We start from the raw sequence: 17,209 nt of genomic DNA on the forward strand, positions 1-17,209 counted from the left end.
ACAAAGGACAGTAGACTGCTTAAAAGTGTATGACCAGTTAGGGGAGAGGTAAGGATGAGATACAGGAGAATATATCTGGGTTGCAAGAAGGTGAAAAAGTAAGGGAGAAAGGAGAAAGGAATATAAGGAGTAAAATTTAAAGGAATTGAGTAAAGAAAAAGGAAAAAAAAGGTAATAATGACAAAGAAATAAGTACGAAACTAGTGAAGAAAAATTTTTTTTAATATATATTAAAAACACAAACAACCAAAAAAAAAAAAAAAAAAAAGCAAGCAGCTGCTCCCTCTGGTGGATAGGCTTGGTTTGATGGGGTAAGTCTTGGAGTCTGCTCTCAGAGGCTCCGCCCCTGCCTGAGGCGAAATGAGCAGCAGGAGGTGAAGTGAGCACCTTCACTGACTTAATTGCGGAGTCCCCACCCCCGGTCAGGATCACGATTGCAATGGGGGAAAGGAAAAAAACAAAAAGCTAAAAACCGAGTCTCTCTTAGTTTCCGATAGCTTAGCTCAAGAAGCTGTGCGCTGCTGGAAATGAGCTGGGAGCTCCTACCATCTAAGCGCACGCCAGGGCCTCCATCCGCCACCGACTCTTTGTTGGGTGTCCCATCGGTGTGCGCCCTATTTTTTCCCTGTGGGCACCCAGGATTCGAGCAGTCCGTGCAGGGGGCAGGGTGTGCCGTGGAAATGTGGTCCGTGGTCCCGTTCCCAAAACCAAGTTCCAATTGCTCGCGCCTGGCGCAGTCGCCGCTCCAGCCGCTTCCCGCTGGGGAGCGTGCCTCACAGCCACAGATGCCTCTGATTCCCAGCCGAGATGGCTTAGGGCTGGAGGCTATTCCTTCTCTTGCACCCCCGCTACCCAGCAGTTATCTATGGAGTGGGTTTCTGTCTCCAAGCGCAGCCAAGCGTTCTATACCTCTTCCCCAGAGACAGTTCTATGAGCGTGTTCTGACTCTGTCTCTTCCCTTTGTCTCTCAGGCGCTGCATGCTTGCGCCACATTGGGCTGGGGATCTTACCTCCCCTGCCCGTCCTGGCCTGGTCCTCAGATCTCCCCCGTTCGCCCCCACTCACTCAGGTATCCTTGAGGTTCTATTCCTTCCAGAGTTCGTATTTTCTCCTTCCGCTCTTGCAGATGAACGTAATATCCTTCTCAGTTCGAAAAATGGTGCAGACGGAGTTTACAGAGCTCCCTTCCTCTCCGCCATCTTGGCTCCACCTGTTACTGTCCGTGTTGCTCTAGAGACTGGGTCAGGGTAGGTACCAACTTCATATGGTCACTTGGGCCCTACTATTTGAAGCCTGATCCTTTGCCAAAGTTTTCTTCTCCTCCATGGTAAATTTCCAGTTCTCTGATCAGGCGAAAGAGCATACATTACATATTTCCATAAAAGGTAACTTATTTTTATAAATTTAAAAATTACTTTAAATTAAAATTTAAAAATATTTATTTTTGAGAGAATAAGAGACAGAGCATGAATGGGGGAGGGGCTGAGGGAGAGGGAGACAGAATTCAAAGCAGACTCCAGGCTCTGTGCTGACATGCTGAATTGTCAGCACAGAGCCTGATGTGGGACTTGAACTCACAAACTAGATCATGACCTGAGCCGAAGTAAGAGGCTTAACCCACTGAGTCACCCAGGTGCCTCAAAATGTAACTATTTAGAAAAAGATTTTATTTTTAAGTAATCTCTACACCCAACATGGGGCTTAAACTCATGACTCTGAGGTCAAGAGTTGTAGCTGCACCAACAAAGCCAGCCTGGCACCCCTGTAAAATGTAACTTTCTACACTAATCTACTACTGATACTGTAATCAGGAAAGAGTTATTTTAAAACCTCATTTGTTCTTCACAACCTACAAACAATTTTCCTGTTTGGGGAATGTCACCAATATCCCTTTTCTCTATGGAATTCTTTGCCTGGCAGGTCATCTGGTTAAACAGTGTAATTCCTTGAAGATGAAGATCAGAGCCAACTTTGTAAGGACGCAGGTCTGAATCAAACTGACTCCATGACAGGCTTCAATTTTCCCTCTGACCTTGGAGACCTAAGTGTCAGTTTCTCAGAATCATTAGACAATGGAAGGGCACACATTGCCCAAGGCAGGAGGGACCGCCCTTGTAACACCCAATCAGGAAAGGCCAGCTAACACCTTTAACATTTCTAAGGGCAGACCTAATGATAGAAGCTATAGATGATCACCTATTGCTTAAGGCTGGTCACGCCCTACGTGAGGGTCCTGGGTCCACTCTGTGATTGGTCAATATTCTAAATGTTGTGATTGGCTCCCACTAAAAGTATCAATGTATGGTTAAAGTTACTGCCAATATTGATAGGCGATAGTGATTGGGTCACTATACCTGTGTCACAATTTCCTGTAACTCCCCCTTCCCAAACCCATAAAGGCCCTACCCTGCCTTTGTTCGGGGCTCTCAGCACGGATCCACTGCGCTGGTGAAGTCTGTGAGCCCGAGCTTATAAGCCTGTAATAATAATAAAGCCCTTTGCTTTTGCGTATGTGACTTGGTCTCCCCGGTGGTCTCTGGTTTTGGGGAAGACACTGAAATCTTGGCATAACAACTTCACTGTGCTTTAAAGGGCAGATACAAGTGATGAAATAAACCCAGGTGTGACATTTAGGAAATGCAGAAATGAGCATTTTCAACCTGCAGATGAGGTTCGACTATCCCCGGCCACCCCCTTCAGTGAGTTTCTCCCTCTTTATCAGATCAACTTCTCTCACCAGGTTCTAACCAGGAGCCCTGCCTCAGATCCTGTACCTCTTCTTCTTCTTCCTCCTTCTTTCTTTTCTTTCCTTTCTTTCTCTTCTTCTTCCTCTTCCTTTCTTCTTCCTCCTCCTCCTCCTCCTCCTCCTCCTCCTCCTCCTTCTTCTTCTTCTTCATTTCTTCGTTCCTTGCTTCCTTCCTTTTTCTTTCTTTCTTTCTCTTTGCCTGAGAAAGAGAAAATCACAAGCAGGCTCTGCACCATAAAACAGAGCCTAACGTGGGGCTTGAACTCACTAACTGTACAATCATGACCAGAGTCAAAATGAAGAGTCAGAAGCCTAAGTGACTGAGCCACCCAGGTGGCCCAGGCCCTGAACTCCTTAACTAATCTCAAATATTCTTCAGGTGGGCCCCAGCTTCAGGCGGCCACCAACTTCAATCACTGGAGCCCTGGGAGCACCTACCTGGCTGCAGTAATGAGAGAGGTTGAACACCAGCCCAAACAAGGCTTTGTCACAGAGCCTGGGAAAACGCTGCTCTGGTCCTTGGCTTCCTTACGTCCTTCCTCCACCTGCACAGGGCCTCTCTGCCCTCACCACGGAGGCACAAGCACACAGTCCATGTATGACAAGGCCGTCTTCCCTGCTTCTATCTTCCAAAGCTATCCTCCCCTTAAAAAACACTAGTAGACTGTTTCTTTGTAAAAAAAATATATTATTTTATTAAATGTTTTTATCTATTTTTGAGAGACAGAATGAGAGAAAGTGAGCAGGGACGGGCAGAGAGACAGAGGATTGAAAGCTGGCTCTGAGCTGACAGGAGAGAGCCCAAGGCGGGGCTCAAACTCATGAACGGGGAGATCATGACCTGAACCAAAGTCAGATGCTTAACAACTGAGCCACCCAGGCGCCCCACCAGTACACTATTTCAAAGTAACAGTATTTGATGGATATATATTCTCACTTGCTTTCATTATTTAAAAAGGGAGAAAACAAATGAACAAAATGATGTGGTAAGGAAAGAATTGAGACATCTTCCCAAAAAAGGTGGTTTTCTTACAGGATTGGAGCGGGACCTGTGGCAGAAAGGGCCTCCGGGATTGTGACTCTACTTGGGAGTTAGGGGAGGTAAAGACAAAGGTTTCCAAAGGGATTTTCATATGTTAAAGAAGACTCCGAGGATTCTGCAGGCCAGGCTACGGTCAAGTTAAAGTTGTTTTTCCCTTGAGTGAGGCATTAACATTAAGACAGTAGGGAGTTCCTGAAAAAATGTCACACTCTCCTGACTCAAGTATTTGTTAATGGTTGCAGTTTATAAGGAAATTAAATTTTATCTACAATTCCTTTTTGCCTTTGTTCCCCACGTCACTAAACATTCAAGGAATTAGAAAAAGAAACCCACAAGGAAAAGTTTAGAAAAGAAATAAAAAGCAGAACCAGAAAATAGAAAAAGTGGCATTAATAGGTCCAAGAATGAACTATTTGTAAGCAAGCCCATTAAAAACAACAAACCTATGGTAAATCCAATGGAGAAAAAATTTAAAAATTGTAAATGACAGATAGCAGATGAAGAAAATGTGCTATCAAAATTTTTAAAAATCTCAATGTTGGGGATTTTCTGGGAAAGAACCTTTAGTTCCAAAATTTATTCAAGAAGTAGAAAAACTGGGGAGCCCAGGTGGCTGCTAGTTAAGCATCCGACTCTTGATTTTGGCTCAGGTCATGATTTCACAGTTTATGAGTTCAAGCCCGAATCAGGCTCTGTGCTGACAGTGTGGAGCCTGCTTGGGATTCTCTCCCTCTCTCTCTCCACACACACACACACACACACATACACACATGCACACGCACACGCATACTCATGTGCAAGGTCTCTCTCTTTCTCAAAACAAATAAAGTAAAAAAAAAAAAAAAACCAATAGAAAAATCTAGGTGCACCTGGCTGGCTAGTCAGTGGAGCATAAGACTCTTGATCTCAGGGATGCAGTTTCCAGCCCCACAGTGGGTGTAGAGATTGCTTAAAAATAAATAAATAAATAAATAACATTTTAAAAGGTGGAAAAACCCAAATAAACCAATCCTAAAGGATATAATTGAAAAAGGCATCAAAGAATCATCTCCAGAAAGGCTCAATTCTGTACTTTAATTTTTAAAAAGTACTCACCAGATGTGTACGATGAATTCTAACATTTCCATTTGGAATATACAGAATAGAAAGAAGAGAATCACTCCCTTTCCATGACCTAAATACACTGCTGCTATTTTATTATTTCCAATTTTTAGTATCTTAAGACTGTGTTACAGTTATATTCTAAAAATACTTGTATAGGCTGTTTAACATTTAAACGTAATAAAGTTTTCATTTTATTATAAGCCTTTCATAAGGACAGATTACATCTGCACACTGTTTAAGATAATAAATCAGATATTACAGAATAGTTGGAAGGTTGACAGGAGATACAAGATGCTGGACACGGTGGTGTTCCAACAAATAGCAGCCATGATTGTCGCAGTTTGCAAAAGCCTTTTCCTTTTGCCACATCATTTATTTACCACAGGATGGGTACTGCCAGCTCACAACACACTTTTCCTCTTTAGGAGGGACGGGCAGATCACACAACTTCCAGAGAAGCCAAGAATGTGTTCCTTTTCCCGGGGAGAATCCTTCTGCTGGGCTGGTTTTGCTAAGAAGCCCTACAACCCAGCTTTTCCATAGGACGCAGGTGTCCTGTGTCCCACCACCCAGATGCTCACATGGGGCTGGGGGCGCAGTACCAATAGCAGTGGGCTCAGATTGGGTTCGAGTCTTTCATATCTGGGATTTGGCCTCCCTGGCATAGAAATAAATGAAGGGTGGATTAACACTCCAGCCTCTAGGTCTTTCTTTAACGTTTTCACTGCCTTTACTTCCACTTCCTGTTTGCAGTTGTTTTTTCTGGCATCTCTGACCTTTCTCGTTCCCTGTTCATCCCTAACCTTCCCTTATTCGTCGCGTTGTCTTCTCCTCTCCCCACTCTCGGATCTGGGCGTCATCCCAGGGCCTTCCCACAGCCACTCCCATCACTAAGTGCTTCAAACCTCAAGCTTCTCTTCCCCAGCTGCACCTCTGCTTTGGGCCCTGAGCCTATTCATGCTTACATTAGTGACGACTCCCATCATTTGTGCTGTGAACCTGAAGAACTAGTCTCCATGGGTCTGGCTAGAAGCTATTAACAGTTGATTTTCAATAATTCCCTGTACATTCCATCTAAGAAAAATTTTAAAGTGGCTTTCCTCTACCTTCAGGTGCTCAAGCATACATTTTAAAATTTATTTAAGTAGGCTTCACGCCCAGTGCAGTGCCTAAGAAGGGATTTGAACTCACTACCTTGAGATCAAGACCTGAGCAGAGATCAAGAGTCAGATGCCTAACTGACTAAGCCACCAGGTGCTCCTTAAATTTTTTATTGTAAATCTTCAAACTTTTGTTAGCAGAAAGCCTTTTCTTCAGAGAAAATCTTCTTGGGGGCCAGCATGTAAAGCTAAGGTGCAGTGTTTTGATGGCAAGACGGTCCTGAGAAGCCCGAGGGCAGGGCAGGGCCTACACAGGGCGGAGGTGCAGGGCGTGGTGGGGGAGCCCATGAAGCCGTGGGGCAGTGGACCATGTCTGTCTGTGGTTGGGGACAATCCGCCCTTGTCAAGTCTTGCTTTGTGGGAATGTGGCATCTAGTATTGCCACATAACGTGTTTTTGTAAGAGAATCTGGAAAGTCAGATTCGATGTGAAATCTCCAGATTTTTAAAAGTTGAAATAGGGGCGCCTGGGTGGCTCAGTGGGTTGAGTGTCCAGCTTCGGCTCAGGTCATGATCTCACAGTTCGTGGGTTCAAGCACCGTATCAGGTTCCATGCTGACAGCTCAGAGCCTGGAGCTTCTTTGGATTCTGTGTTTCCCTCTCTCTCTGACCCTCCCCTGCTTACACTGTCTCTCAAAAATAAAGGAAAAGCATAAAAAATTTTTTTTAAAAAGTTGAAATAATTTTATATTATAAAAAAACATACTATGTGGGAAGAACCCACCTGCAGGCCAAATACAGCGCCCTTGCCTGTTTGCCACCTCTGGTGGGAGATGTGAAAGGTCACCCTCCTGTGACTTGTGTGACCGACCCACCTGCTCCACACCCCGGGACCGTCCTGCTCACCCAAACATTCATCCCAAATTACAAAGTGGTTTTTGTATTTATGTTTTTAGTGTAAACAATCGACAGGCTGAGGTCTTTTATCAAGCTAACCAAAAATTCAGGATTAAAAACATGTAAATCAGATTAGTCTAAGTTCACACTTCAGACAAGACAGCAGGGGGACAGCAGCACCTCTACAACCTGCGGGTACAGATCTCACAAGTCGGGGGGATTTCCTGAGCACCCCCGCGCTGAAGAGGAAAGTCTGAGAATGTGGACCACCCCCTCCAAGTCCCAGGTCACCAGATGACGTGATGTGCTTGTTTGGCAGGCTGTCAGGGGACTGCCTGTCTCAGACTTCCGAAGTATTTTCCAATGACCGGGGACACTGCAGCGGCGATCACAGAATGCCTGACTTCTCCGTCACGGGGTTGTCCTTCCCTGAGGCGTGGCAGGAGCCAGCAGGATGGACAAGTCTGCACCACTGCTGAGTCACCAGGACTTCTCTGCGGTGTGAGCTCCGCCGGAAAGCTTTCCCGCACACGTTGCACTCATAGGGCTTCTCCCCAGTGTGGATCCTTCGGTGTCCCAGAAGATGCGAGCTGTAACTGAACGCCTTCCCGCACACATCACACTCATACGGCCTCTCCCCACTGTGGATTCGCTGGTGCCCAACGAGCGCCGAGCTGTGGCTGAAGGCCTTTCCACACTTGTCACACTCATAGGGCTTCTCCCCGCTGTGGATCCTGTGGTGATGGAAGAGGCCCGAGCTCTGGCTGAAGCTTTTCCCACACTCGCTGCACCGGTACGGCTTCTCCCCAGTGTGCACCCGCTGGTGCTGGATCAGGTGTGAGCTCAGGTAGAAAGCCTTTCCGCACACGTGGCACTGGTAGGGCTTCTCTCCCGTGTGGGTCCTCTGGTGCCGAACAAGGCCAGAGCTGTAGTGAAAGGCCTTCCCACACTCGCCGCACTGGAAAGGCTTTTCTCCAGTGTGGGTCCTCTGATGCTGAACCAGGTGTGAACTGTAATAAAAGGCTTTTCCACACTCGTCACACTGATACGGTTTTAACTGGTTATGTATTCTCTGATGGTCAATAAGTTGTGAACCCTGGATGAACGTTCTGCTGCACACATTACATGGGTAGGGTCTGTCTCCAGTGTGGATTCTCTTATGTCTCATGAAGCTTGACTTTTGAGTGAATTTTCTCCCACACTCATCACACTTGTGTCTTCTCTCGGTTGAAGAGCATCTCTTTGTCCGTCCTTCATGTTCTTGGGTTTCTTCACATTGAGGGACTTTTCCATTGATTTGGCCAGATGACTCTTTTCGAGATTCCTTATCTATGGTAAGCTCCTGCTTTTGAATGGATTCTCCTTTCTCAATTCTGATTACATCATCTGAAACAAAAATGAGAGATTTCAAATGTCACTGAAACATACAGGAAGTAAAATTAAACACATCTACTAGAAGTACACAGCTTAACTATACAAACAAAACCGTTCCACACCATGTGAGGAAGACCATGGGGGAGGGAGAAGGAGGAGGGGACCAGCAGTGGCTGCACTGGCCGGGTGTGGCTCGTGCAGATGGAGACAGTAGCGGGGCTAAGTCAACGACAGAAAAGGCCCTGAGAGGACAGTGGGTTCCAAGGGAAGGCTGGAATGGAGCACAGGTGGATGAAAGGACAGGGCTGCGGGAGGAGGGAGGCTGCTGGGGCCGTGGTGACGTGGAACAGAGAAGCAGCTCTGTGCAGGTGGCTCCAAAGGCCCCTGGAATACTGGAAAATGAGGGGTCAGGGCACAGAAAATGTTATCAGGTGGGGACAGGCAGGAACTGATGTGGCCCCAAAGACGTGTCTACTCTTCTTGCGAAGGAAAACCTGGGAGGCTGTCAAGCCTGAAGCTACGGCTTTGTGGGTCATGTGAGATGTCCCAGACAGTCACCAACACAGAGAAAGTCTGTGACAGACCTGGACGCTCCCACTGTCCTGCCCCAGGGAAGGCGTGCTCCCACAGCTTCCCTGCCTATCTCCTAAGACGTGCCTGGAGCAGCACCCCAACACCCCCACTCCTCCAGGCTGGGAGATGTGGCCACTTCTTCAGTGGTCAGCACTTTCTGGAGACCAGTGAGATCGTCCTACTCAAGGCTGATTCTCTGGAAAGTAACCCCATTTTAGGACCCAGAGTGAGGGGCAGACCTAACCCTAGGCAGAGGCACTGGCCAGCTGCCAAATGGGTCAACTACGGAGACTCTGGGAGGACGAAGCGAAGGAGCCAAGGCCCAACAGCGGACGTGGGATCTCTCCCTGGCACCCTGCAGAGGAGGGGACAGCTGTCCCGAGGGTCAGGGCACCCGGTGTATAGAGGACACAAACCCAGAGATGAGGCAGAGCTGAGAAGCAAGCTTCCTAGAGTGGCGGGAGCCTTTCCCGGGGCCTCCGCTTTGGACCAGGGCCTGCAATCCTGAATTCCCAGACCGCCTGCCACACTGGTGAGAAAGGTCTCATGTCACTGGTTATGTGTGGAAAGTTCTGGGGCACTTTAAAACCTTATGTTACGTCTACCTTAGATACATCTGTGTGCAGAATTCAAGGGAAAATTACACAGAGTACACAATTATGCAAGAACATGGTCTTAATTTTATTTTTTTAATCTTAAAATGTTTTTATTTATTAAAAAATTTTTTTAATATTTATTCTTAGAGAGAGAGAGAATGCACAAGCAGGGGAGTGGCAGAGAGAGGGAGACACAGAATCCGAAGCAGGCTCCGGGCTATCAGCCCAGAGCCCAAATCAGGGCTCGAACCCACAAACCCTGAGATCATAACCTGAGCTATAGCTGGACGCTTAACTGACTGAGCCACCCAGGCACCCCAAATGTTTTTTTTTGAGAGATTCAGAGAGAGTGTGTGTGAGTGGGCAAGGGGTAGAGAGAGAGGGAGACACAGAATCTCAAGCAGGCTCCAGGCTGTCAGTACAGAGCCCAAAATGGGCTCAAACCCAGGAACCGCAAGATCATGACCTGAGCTGGAGTCGGACACTTAACGGACTGAGCCACCCAGGTGCCTGAAGAACATGGTCTTTTAAAGCCATTAGCAAATATAAAACGTACTGTGGATGAGATCCAAAACACCAGTGCACATATAATAGAACTAAAATTCATATCAGTTTGAGAAGAAAATTTATGGATTATTATTAAAAAACACAGCAAAGGCTGGGCACCTCGGTGGCTCAGTAGGTTGAGCATCTGACTTCAGCTCAGGTCATGATCTCACAATTCATGAGTTCGAGCCCTGAATCAGGTTCTGTGCTGACAACACAGAACCTGGAACCTGCTTTGGATTCTGTGTCTCCCTGTCTACTCCATCCCTGCTTGTCTCTCTGTCTCTCAAAAATGAATAAACGCAAAAGCATAGCATAGAAACACAATTGTTAACCCACTAAGAAAGGTGGAGGAAAATGGTGTGCTTTTTAGTCAAGACAACACAGCAATCTCATATTTCAGTTCCATATACAAGGAGAGATAAAAAGAAAAATTAATCTAAAACATGCCTGTGCTAAAAAAAACAAGACAAACATCTCTGGAACAAAGCCACAGAATGGCAGCTACAGTTGAAGCCATGGGCGCGGGTATGGCTCACAGCTGATGCCAGAGTCCGGGTGGGACACAGGCACACACACAAGCACGTGGACAGCACTGTGGCCGACAATCCTGTGGGGACACCTGAGGGGACACTGATGCCCTGGTTGTGGGGTGGGAGTGGGGCACAGGTAATCACAGAACTGCTAAGAAAGGGGAGAATGGGAAGCAGATCAGAATGAACTCAAAATGAGCCCAGAGATGAACATTTCAAAACACATCAAGGGAATGCTAGGAAAAGATGATTAACAAAGTCACCGCCTGGAACATGAATTCAATCCAGATGAAATTATTCTCATCAAAAATCCTGAAGAGATTAAAGATACCTAAAGGAGACAACTGGTGACATAGTATCCATGTCACATAAACACAGAATTATGAAATAAAATCGGCAAAAATGGAACAAGAATAGACACTACGGAAACTGCATAGAGACTTTAGAAGTGGGTAAACTGGACACCGAGAGAATAAACCGGAACACGACAGGGCTCTCCAGGGATGTGCCCAGAGACAAAGACATAAAGTGTATGAAAAAGCAGCTAAACCAAATGAAGAGGTGATAAATAGGTCCTAACTAGTGTGTTCTGAGAGTTCCAGAAGGAAATACATAAAGAATTAACAACCAACCAACCACATTATTTAAAGAACTGATAGCGGCGCCTGGGTGGCTCAGTCAGTGGAGCTACTGACTTCGGCTCAGGTCATGATCTTACTGTTCTGAGTTCAAGGCCCGCGTCAGGCTCTGTGCTGAGTGCTCAGAGCCTGGAGCCTGCTTCGGATTATGTGTCTCCCTTTCCTTCTGCTTCTCCCTCCCTCATGCTCTGTTTCTGTCTCTCAAAAATAATTAGGCATTAAAACATTTTTTTATATATGTAAAAAAAAAAAAACTGATAGCTGAGAACTTTCCAGAACTGAAGAAAAACATGGGTCCTTAGAGCAACAGGGCATTTATGGGCCAAGCAAGATATAAAAATATATAAAAAATAAAACCCCATCAGGACACACTTTCTAGCGAACCTTTAGCTCCTAAAATTTAAGAGTAAATATAAACACTACTAATATGAAAGGCCGGAATCCCTAAAAAAGTTACAAAAGCATAGTGACTGACAGGAGCCTTTTACTAGCAAATTACAGAAGCCAGGAGAATAGCTACTAGAAGCAGCAGACCAGCAGTGCCTTTAACATCCTGAGGAAAACACCTGTCAGCTTGAATTTTACTCCAGCTAAACTGGGATTGAAAAGGGAGAACACGGGCGCCTGGGTGGCTCAGTCAGTTAAGCGTCCGGCTTCAGCTCAGGTCATGATCTCATAGTTCGTGGGTTCGAGCCCCGCGTCGAGCTCTGTGCTGACAGCTAACTCAGAGCCTGGAGCCTGCTTCAGATGCTGTGTCTCCTTTTCTCTCTGCCCCTCCCCTCCTCGTGCTCTCTGTGTCTCTCAAAAATATATAAAAAACATTAAAAAAAATAAAAAAAAGGGAGGACAAATTTAGGGTATTTTTAGACAAGCAAAGACAAAGTCTAGCACAAAGAGCCTAAAATCATTATTAAGGAATGAACTCAAGGAAGACTGAACCCATAGGAGGTGCTGGCATGCCGACTGTTGCCTCTTGGTAACTGATACGTCATGAACTTACCATAAAAAATTGATTATGCATTTTATTTTTAAGGTCTACTTTTATTTATTTTGAGAGAGAGATAGAGAGTGAGTGGGGGGAGGGGCAGAGAGAGAGGGAGGCCGAATCCCAAGCAGGCTTGATATGGGGCTAGAAGTCAGGAACCGTGAGATGACTTGAGCTGAAATTAAGAGTTGCACATTTAAGCAACTGAGCCACCCAGGTGCCCGATTTCACATTTTAAAAAGAAACTGGTTTGGGGACACCTGGGTGGCTCAGTCAGTTAAGCGTCTCTTTATTTCGGCTTACGTCATGATCTCTGGGTTCATGAGTTTAAGCCCCTCATCAGGTTCTGCACTGACTCAAGCCTGCTTGAGACTCTCTCTTTCTCTCAAAATAGACAAACATTAAAAATAAGTGACTGTGCTCTCCACGTAGAATTACTCCCCACGAGAGTTTCCAAAGGCGCTCTACGACCTGCACACCGATATGACTTTGTTGCTACCAGACCTCGTTAGAGACTTGAAGACATGTTTTGCTTCAAGAACCTATGCCCCGCAGTGGAACTGAGAGTTCAGGTGACTGCAGACATTGACTTTCGGGAGCTACATGGTCAGATGGCCCACACTGTCCCAATTTCTACAGCAGCTGTACTGAAGTGTGCAGTTGTGCATTGTTTTAAAAATTATTCTGACTTCACATCCCATCTCTAAATTGCACCTTTCATACTCAGAGTTTAAATTACCAAATTTTAAAACTGCCCAAGGACTTAAAGTACTGAATATATAACTTTAGTTTCCCCACAGAATAAAATCTAAACTCATCTGTTGAGTATATAACCCTTCATGACCCACAGGGTTCTTGACCTTAGCTGCCTACCAATGAGAATCACCTGGAGAGTTGGAAAATAAAAGCCCATGCTCGGGCCTCACCACAGTCCAATTGAAAGCCAATTTCTGAGGCGGGTGGGCCAGGCATTGATATATTTTTAGTCATCCAGATGCACAGTGAAGGTTAAAAATGTCCCTGCCTACCTTTTCAGTTTCATTTCCTGTAACTTTCCATCTTCCTCATTTTTATTCCCCATCAATATTCAGGAGTTAAGAACATGGGCCCTGGAGACAGACTATATTTAAATCCCACATCTGCCATTTACTGGCAAGACAGTCTGGTGTCATTTTAGGATACAAGCCGCCAGCCCCTCCTACCCAAAAGCCTCCAAGGGCAGCAGCGATCAGCAGGCCTGAGTCATTCATCATAATGATCAACTTGAAGCTTTCTTGAAGCTTCAAGAAAAGGACAGGTGTGTTCAGTTTACAAGCATTTGTTAGTCATATCTGTAAGATGCCCATTAATTGGCTAATACAATAAGGTTTTGACCTTCACCTAGCAAGCTTCAGTTCCTTAGAAAAACCCTATGTCAAACACCATAACTTTGGAAAACATGAATTTCACACACTCCTACTTCTATGTAAAAAGTATTCTGCAGCCTTTAAAAGTTTTCCCTCAGCATAACAAAGACAACAGACAAAGCACAACTAGGTTGTATAGCTGACACATTTCTAACAAGGACAGTCTTCATTTTCCCTTGGGAAGAGCAGGCGTCACTTCCACCCTTCAGATGTAGCAATGTTTTAACTCTGAACCCTGGAGTCTTAGTTCCAGCCAGGAGATGAGTCAGAAAGAGCAACTCCATGGTCTTTCCAGCACCTCTCAGGGCTTTAGGACACGTGATCTCTCTTCATCCCTCCCCTCCTTCCATCACCATTCAAAACTGCCCCACTTTTGGCCCTCATAATGTTGACTTAAGCTACGGCAAGTCTTCAAAGTGGTCTTTCTCGTTCTCTGATCTGGCTTATGTCCAGCTTACGCAGTACCTGTTAGTTCCTAATCAAAAACCAAAAAAGAGAGCAAGCAGGCGAGAGGAATAGAAAGTATCTCCGGCTCTCAATTTGTTCCGGCCGCCTTGTTGGCTCTGCTCCTCTCAGCCAGACTGACCCACACACATCTCCGATCATGATTTGTACTCTCTGACATTATCCCCCTGCTTGGACTGCATCGCTCACCTTTCCTGAACGTTTCTGGGGCTGGGATTCTCGCAGGACCCAGAGGCCGGTCTTATACTCGGTTCAAGTGAAAGATGTGCGGATTCCTTACCTGGACCCGCACAGCCCCGTGTTCGGGCCCCGGAGCCCCTTCTCTGCTCTGCTGTCTCCCTGTGCTCCAGTCACTCTGGCCTTTCAAACCCATTTCTTTCCCACCTGTTTCTGCACATGCTGTTAGGCTTGCATTGCTTTTCTGTTTATGGCTAATTTCTACCCTACTTTTAGGATTTGGCTCCCATGTTACATCCTCAAAAAGGCCTTTCTACCTTCTTCCCCCACACACAGTCTGTTACGGTACATCTGTGTATTTATTTAATGCCTCTGTCACCAGAATATTGTAAGATCCATGGAAGCCAGAATCATGCCTGTTTTGTTCACTGTACTTAGTGCCCTGCATGGGGCCTGGCACGTAGTAAGTATTCCACATGTATTTGTTGAATGATGAATGATTCTAAGGTCTCCAGGGAAGCCATATGACCCAAGTGTCAACACTACCCACAATCCTGTTGGTGTTGGTCCTTAGATTCACCTTTAGGCTGGATCTCCATGGGTTGAGGCTGGAGATATGTTGCTTCCTTAGCTGGATCCAGAGGCACCGATGTCTCAGAAAGCACTTCCTGTGCCCAGGTCTGGGCTGAAACCTGAGAACAAGCAGGCTCGTCTGGGCATCTGAAGGGCCCACAGCGTACATGATCCCAAGAGCCCACAAAGCATCCGCCGGCTGCCCGCTCCCAACCATCCCGCATTGAGCACAGGCCCTTTTTCTACCTGCTGGCCTGGTTCATCCAGCTCCTTTTCCAGATCCTCCAGCGCGGCCACCGCCTGCTCCCCGCTCTCCGGGTGCTGCTCCCGCACCCAGGCCTGGAGCTCCGCGGGCAGGATGGTCAGGAACTGCTCCAGCACCAGCAGCTCCAGGATCTGCTCCTTGGTGTGTATTTCTGGGCTCAGCCACTGGCGGCACAGCTCCCGGAGCTGGTGCAGCGCCTCGCGGGGCCCGGGGGAATCCTGGTAGCAGAACTGCCGGAAGCGCTGGCGGAATACCTCCTGGTTGTTTGGGCTGCTCCACTGTGGGCCGGATGCCTGAACCTTGGCAGGCCATTTTTTGTCGTTTACTCTGAAGAGCCCCTCTGTCTCCTCAGGAGCCGGTGGAAGGGACGCTGTAGCCATTTGAGCTCCGATGGTCAGAGAGGAGGGCAACAAATGTGTGACCCTTCAGCACATACTCCTGAGGTTATAGAAACCACTGTTAAGAAGGTAGACACACACACACACACACACACACACACACACACACACACACGCTGGCTAATTAAATATGTGAACTCACCAAGTCTAATGTTTCTGTTCAGAAAAGAAAGAAGGTTCCACTTAAAATTAAAGAGAATTGAAAAAATATATTTAAGATAATTTGAACCTTTTTCCAAATAGAAGGAATGTTTGTCAAGAAACAGCACTTTTGATAATATTGTTGGATCTCTGCTTTTAAATATAACATCAAAATAACTGATAATACCAATCTGAATTTATGGTTACAAGTGCTAGCACTATGTTGGCAGAGTCTGAGTAAATCTCCCAGAGAGTAAGGCAAAGTCAGGATTCTTAGGAGGTTTGGGGAATTTAAGGTACATCTCTCGAGGCAGGAAAAAGACTGGGCAAGGATCATGACACCATAGTTGAGAGATGGATACAACAAGGTGAAAATTTTGAGTTGAGGGTTTCAAAAAGTCTGGATCTTCTCCTTTTCAAAGGAGTTGGGAGTCTGATACTCATTTAAGTGGATTTTTTGAGGGGTCATTTCTTAAAGCAAATATGATTACTTGAGACTTTATCTCCTAGGGCAAGAATTTCCTGCAATAGTAATGTCATGCTGATAAAAATAGTGAAACGTGTCACATCTACTGAAGACAAATGAATAGTAAAATCACCTTAATGCAGCCAGTAGGCTCTGTGGGTGCAGATGGCTTCAGGTGTCCACGTGGACACGGCCGGAAGCAGGGTCTCTGCGTTTAGGTGAACGTGGACTAATCCGCGCGCACGGGGCGGGAGGGGGGGGTGGAGTGCTGAAGGACCTGGGCGCGAGTCCTGCCGCGTTCTCCTACACGTATGGCTTCACCTCTCTAAACCGCTATTTCGCCCTCTGTGAACATATCTTACCTTTTTTTAATGTATTATTTTGAAATACCTTTAAAGAAAATTTCCCAAAATGGAACAGAAGCGTCCCTGCACCCTTCACCCAGGGTCCTCTGGTTAACATCTTACAAAACCACGGCCCGGGGAGAACGGGGTAGGGCGGTTCGGAGCCCGGCCCCGCGCACAGCCGCCCGGCTTTCTGGGCACAGGGCTCAGGCCCGCCGAGGCCGTCGGGCGCCTGCCCAGCACCTGCCCCACTGGGCTCCCTGCACACGCACCTCCCCCGCCCTAACGATGGATTTGGGGGGGGGTTCTCCGTTGTCGGGGTCATTCAGAATAAAGGACACAGGGACTTCCAGGAGTGGACACCTTCCGAAGAGTAATGCCCCGCGGGGAGCTGAGCAGCCGGACCGCAAACCCCTTTCCCGTCACCCGGCCACCCAACCCCACCGGCGCCGCGTCCACGAGCAACCGCAGCGGTCCCCGCAGGCCCGGGAGGTCCGCGCAGCCCCTGCCGGGCGAGGGGCTCGTCCCTACTCCCCCTCGCCGACCTGGGGCTCCCCGGTCGCGGCGCTGCGCTCTCCGGACGCGAGTCTTACCCGGGCTCGGGGAAGGTGGCCTCGGCGCCGGCAGACGTGTGCCGGCGAGTCCCGCCAGGCTGGCGCCGCTTCCGGCGGAGCCCGACAGCCCGCGCACGCCTGCGGCGGCGGCGGCGGCGACCACTCCCAACGCGGAGGCAGGGAGAGAGCGAGCCGGGGCCTCGGGGGCCGGAACGTGAGGGGCGGGGCTCCGGGGCGTGAAGGGGCGGGGCGTGAGGTGCGGTGGCCTGAGAGGGAGGGGCGCCGGT

At 47.4% G+C, this 17,209-nt stretch overlaps 1 protein-coding gene across 1 annotated transcript in view; it reads right to left on the reverse strand.

The window, feature by feature from the left end:
* The window catches only part of LOC115296468 (zinc finger protein 850-like), a 62,828-nt gene extending 45,759 nt beyond the window's left edge, over positions 1-17,069 (reverse strand). Inside the window, exons 1-4 of the mRNA XM_029944922.1 lie at positions 16,962-17,069; positions 15,001-15,457; positions 14,762-14,873; positions 7,280-8,274 (exon numbers count right to left, since the gene is read on the reverse strand). Coding sequence (XP_029800782.1) covers positions 7,280-8,274; positions 14,762-14,873; positions 15,001-15,399 — 1,506 coding nt within the window. The 5' untranslated portion in view covers positions 15,400-15,457; positions 16,962-17,069. The remainder of the gene's footprint in view (positions 1-7,279; positions 8,275-14,761; positions 14,874-15,000; positions 15,458-16,961) is intronic.
* Positions 17,070-17,209: the final 140 nt, after the last annotated feature.

Source organism: Suricata suricatta, chromosome 7 (genome assembly GCF_006229205.1).
Source record: "Suricata suricatta isolate VVHF042 chromosome 7, meerkat_22Aug2017_6uvM2_HiC, whole genome shotgun sequence".
NCBI classification, from domain to species: domain Eukaryota; kingdom Metazoa; phylum Chordata; class Mammalia; order Carnivora; family Herpestidae; genus Suricata; species Suricata suricatta.